This window comes from Gadus chalcogrammus, chromosome 20 (assembly GCF_026213295.1).
Source record: "Gadus chalcogrammus isolate NIFS_2021 chromosome 20, NIFS_Gcha_1.0, whole genome shotgun sequence".
In the NCBI taxonomy this organism is placed as follows: domain Eukaryota; kingdom Metazoa; phylum Chordata; class Actinopteri; order Gadiformes; family Gadidae; genus Gadus; species Gadus chalcogrammus.
In genome coordinates, this window is record NC_079431.1 from 2,703,077 (window position 1) to 2,707,312 (window position 4,236).

The window sequence follows — 4,236 nt, forward strand, 5'->3', positions numbered from 1 at the left end:
TGAGGCAAATAAGCCAATTTAATCTGTTGTCGGCGGCGGCGTAGTCGACGGCAACGGCGCTGCCCGCGACGCCTTCCTTTTCCTTGCTTAGTTTTTTATCCGTTTACTTTACCCGTTAACCGTTGCAACGTCATTGGCTCCTCTTCAACGCTGCGCCTGTGTCTTCGAACCCGCGCCAACACTGGCGGGCGCGTCCATTGTTGAAAGAAATGGATAAATATGTGCCGCGCTTACAACACAACACGTAGCCGATTGATCCCGGGTTCCAGCGATAATGTCCCTCGATTGGTCCCATTGTCGCCGGCGAGTGTCTCTGACCGGCTGCCCGGCTGGGCCTATCAGACGAGGCTGATAGAGGGCCCATCGATCGCCTCGCTGAAGGTCAGCTCCGTGGACAGGGGCCCCGTCGAGTGAACTAGGGTTGTGTTGTTCTGTGTTCTGTGTTGTTGTGTGTTGTGTGTTCTGCAGGCCTGGCCGCCGCAGCGAGCCGCTCTGGCCCCTTGTTCCGCTGGAACACACACAGTATCAGCAGCTCCGGAGAAACACCCGTAATGAAGGCCCCACTTTCATCCCTGGCGTCTCTGTTGGAGACAGTACATCATTTACTAGAGAGAGAGAGAGAGAGGGAGAGGGAGATAGAGAGAGAGAGAGAGGGGGAGAGGGAGGGAGAGAGGGAAGGGGAGAGCGAGCGAGCGAGCATCATGTACTTTGGAGAGAGAGAGCATAGTGTAGTGTGGATATAGAGGCAGGCTCATTTACTGTGGAGGGAGGGAGTTAGAGAGAGAGAGAGGGGGGGGGGGGGGGGGGGGGGAGAGCGAGCACATGGATCCAATCCTTTTACAGTACGGGGTGTGTGTGTGTGTGTGTGCACGTGTCTATGTGCGTGTGCACGTTGCATGCCTATGAGCATGCGTCCGCCGCCCTCGTTTGAAGTCTCCCTCGCAGGCGACTCTGCTCTCGTTTGGACGCGGGTGTAATTGCGGCCGCGTTCCAGATCAAAGGCCCACCGGCCCCACTGATGTTCCCGAGGAGACCCTCTCCTCTCCCTGCCGAGGACGACCGCCCGCTGCTCCCCCCCCCTCCCCCGCCCCCACCCTCCCACTGCCTCCCCCTCCCTCCCACTCCCTCCCCCTCCCTCCCACTGCCTCCCACTGCCTCCCCCTCCCTCCCACTGCCTCCCACTGCCTCCCCCGGCCTCCCCTCTCCTCTCTGCTCCTCTCGGCTCGCTGTTCCCCCCCCCCCCCCTCCCCCACCCTCCCCCTGCCTTCCCCTCTCCCCTCCAGCCATGCACCGTCCCCCCTCCTCCTCTCCCCCCCCCCCCCGCACATCCCCGCTCGTAAAAGATGATTACGGCGGCGCCGGCCGCGGGTTTACGAGGCAGAGGCATCGCGTGACAGTGGAGGGACGCCGCCCGGCCAGAGGCCCGCTCGCTCTCTCTGCTCTCTCCACTGGCCCCGGCGGCGGAGAGAGGAGGAGGAGGAGGGGGAGGGGGAGGGAGAGGAGGAGGAGGGAGAGGAGGAGGAGGAGGGAGAGGAGGAGGAGGTGGAGGAGGAGGAGGAGGAGGAGGAGGAGGAGGAGGAGGCGGCAGGCAGGCAGGCAGGCAGGCGGGCGGACGGGCTGCCGGGGAGAACGAGGAGGCGCCTGGTGGCGCGGAGCTAGTGCGTTGGAGACGGTCGTCACGGCGACGCCGGGGCCGCGGGATGCGGTCTGGGGTCGGGCCCTTCTCATCCTGGTGCCCCCCCCCCACATGACGTCGTACTCACCTGTCGCCGTGCTCGTTGGCTGTAGCTTGGTGAGCGCTGGGTGCGAGAGGCTGCCGGCTCGGCGTGTTGAAGCGTCGCGGCGTCGGAGAGACGCGGGGACGTGGAGCCGCCGGTTCTCCGGCTCGCCAGTCGACGCACTCGGGGACGCTCCTGATTTACGGGGAAGTTGTTGTTTTTTCACGCCGCTCTCCTCTCGGTAATGTGCGGCAAGGTAAATTGGAGTCTCTTAAGTAGTTGTGTTGACCTTTAAGAAAACTCGCAAGCGTGACCCGTGTGTGAGTGCCGGCACCTCGACGGTTTCTCCGCTGAATGGAGGAACAGCATGGTGCTATCGCTTTTATTAGCTCTGTGTGTGTGTGTGTGTGTGTGTGTGTGTGTGTGTGTGTGTGTGTGTGTGTGTGTGTGTGTGTGTGTGTGTGTGTGTGTGTGTGTGTGTGTGTGTGTGTGTGTGTGTGTGTGTGCGCGCGTACGTGTGTGTCTATGTGCGTGCAACCATGCATCAGTGCAATCTTTTATTTCACGTTAAGTTCGTTTTTTTTTTACGTTTCTCAATCGTGTTATGTTAATAAGCAGGACTTTACTTTGATGTGTGCGTTTCGGGTTCGATGAAATAAAGAAGGAATTAAAAAGTACGGATACAATTCCGAAAGTCGTCCGTTCTTTTTTCGTGCCGGAGGGAACGCCGTCTGTGTTCGTCCTGCGCATTGTGCGCTCGCCGTGTGCGGGCGTGGATGTAGTAGGTGGGTTGTGTTGCTATGGCGCGTAGTGGGAGGGGTCTCTGAAAACGACAGTACAGAGACAAATAGTGAGCTGAGAAAAAACAACTGTTTTCACACGCTGCGCTTCCAAGACACTCCCCTCTCCACACACGTCACTCACACGCACAACATGCACGCGCACACACCCACACACATACCTTCACAAACACACACATACTCAAATACAGTATGGCGCGCACACACACTCACACTCACACACATTCCCGAAAACACACACTGACATACTCGGGCACATTCACTTCAACACACACACACGCACACACACTCCCACACACACACACACACACACGTTCACTTTTGGTCCATTATGCCTCCAACCCCTCCACACGCCCCTCTGACGCCCACGTGTTGACAGCTGTAACTCGGTTACTTAAGACACTTGAGGGAGGGGGCGAAAAAAGCCTATTAGGATTTAGTGAGAATCCTTTCAAGAAGGCGACGATAGGTGTAAACTCCTCCAAACCATAATTCCCAATAAACACAACTAGAAGTTTATGGCGTGCCGAACCTCCGAGGAAGAGCGAGAACGCTCCTCGTCTCCGCGCCAACTGGCAGAGTTCCTGATCCCGGCTCGTCCTCGTGTGAGTTTCCGATCCGGAGCGGCGCTTTCCCAGGGTTAAGAAGCTCTTCCCTACAGCCAGGACCAGGGCTTCCTATGGGCCCCCGGCTCTCCTACATTGGGGGTGTTAAGCATACATTCATTGGATTATACACTCATTGAAACCTACTTATGAATATAATATTCCATTTACATTTACATGTAGGGCATTCAGCAGACGGGTTTAGTACATTTGTTCGAAGAACGAGAAACAACATGCGAAACAACAGCGTTTACTAGTGCCAAGCGCTAGCAATCATTAGGTTAACCCATTCCCCGTATACAACAAAGATAGCTAGGATAAGACGCTACAAGATGCTAAGTACTGTTTTTAAGTGCAAGGACGTACAACATACAATAATTGCATACATTAAGTGCCACGACGTACAAACATACAATAAGTAAACCTAAGTGTAAATGGACTGCATTTATATAGCGCTTTTTCTAACCATTGGCCACTCAAAGCGCTTTACAATATTGCTCCACATTCACCATTCACGCACACATTCACACACCGACGGCGGAGTCAACCATGCAAGGCGACAGCCAGCTCTTCGGGAGCTAACAGTCTGGGTTAGGTGCCTTGCTCAAGGACACCTCGACACTCAGCTAGGAGGAGCCGGGGATCGAACCAACAACCTTCAGGTTACCAGCCAACCCACTCTACCTCCTGAGCTACTGCGTGAGAGGGGTGTTCTGAGGAGAGGAAGGGTTGGCGTAAAGGGAGGAGGAGGTATTGCAGAGCCTAGGTGAACTCTGAACAAGGGTCTTGAGTCTCTTGCGTCCTCCGTGTGTACAAGCTGAACCAGATGGCCCTCATAAAGCCCTGTCTGCTCACCCAGGGCTGGTTATGGAGTGCGGAGTCCAGATAATGAGAGGACAGTGTTGACATGCCATGCGTACCTCGTGGTCGGAGCTTGTTGGGGCGGGGGGGGGGCGACGTTCACCACACCGCACCGCGGGGAGGGCCTTGTTCCAGCATAATGAGATCCTAAAGGGGGCGGGGCCCAGCGTTTAACTCTGTCCTGTGACAAAGCCCTCTCTGTTGTTATTAAATCGACCCCGGCCGAAATGAAAAAAAGCCCGTACTTTTAAA

The 4,236-nt window shown here is 56.3% G+C and overlaps 1 protein-coding gene across 1 annotated transcript in view; it reads right to left on the minus strand.

Annotated features, from left to right (window-relative positions):
- Nucleotides 1-338: 338 nt before the first annotated feature.
- Nucleotides 339-4,236, minus strand: part of rapgef4a (Rap guanine nucleotide exchange factor 4a) — a 19,278-nt gene continuing 15,380 nt past the window's right edge. Inside the window, exons 12-13 of the mRNA XM_056580328.1 lie at nucleotides 1,764-1,913; nucleotides 339-508 (exon numbers count right to left, since the gene is read on the minus strand). Of these exons, the coding sequence (XP_056436303.1) occupies nucleotides 339-508; nucleotides 1,764-1,913 (320 nt within the window). The remainder of the gene's footprint in view (nucleotides 509-1,763; nucleotides 1,914-4,236) is intronic.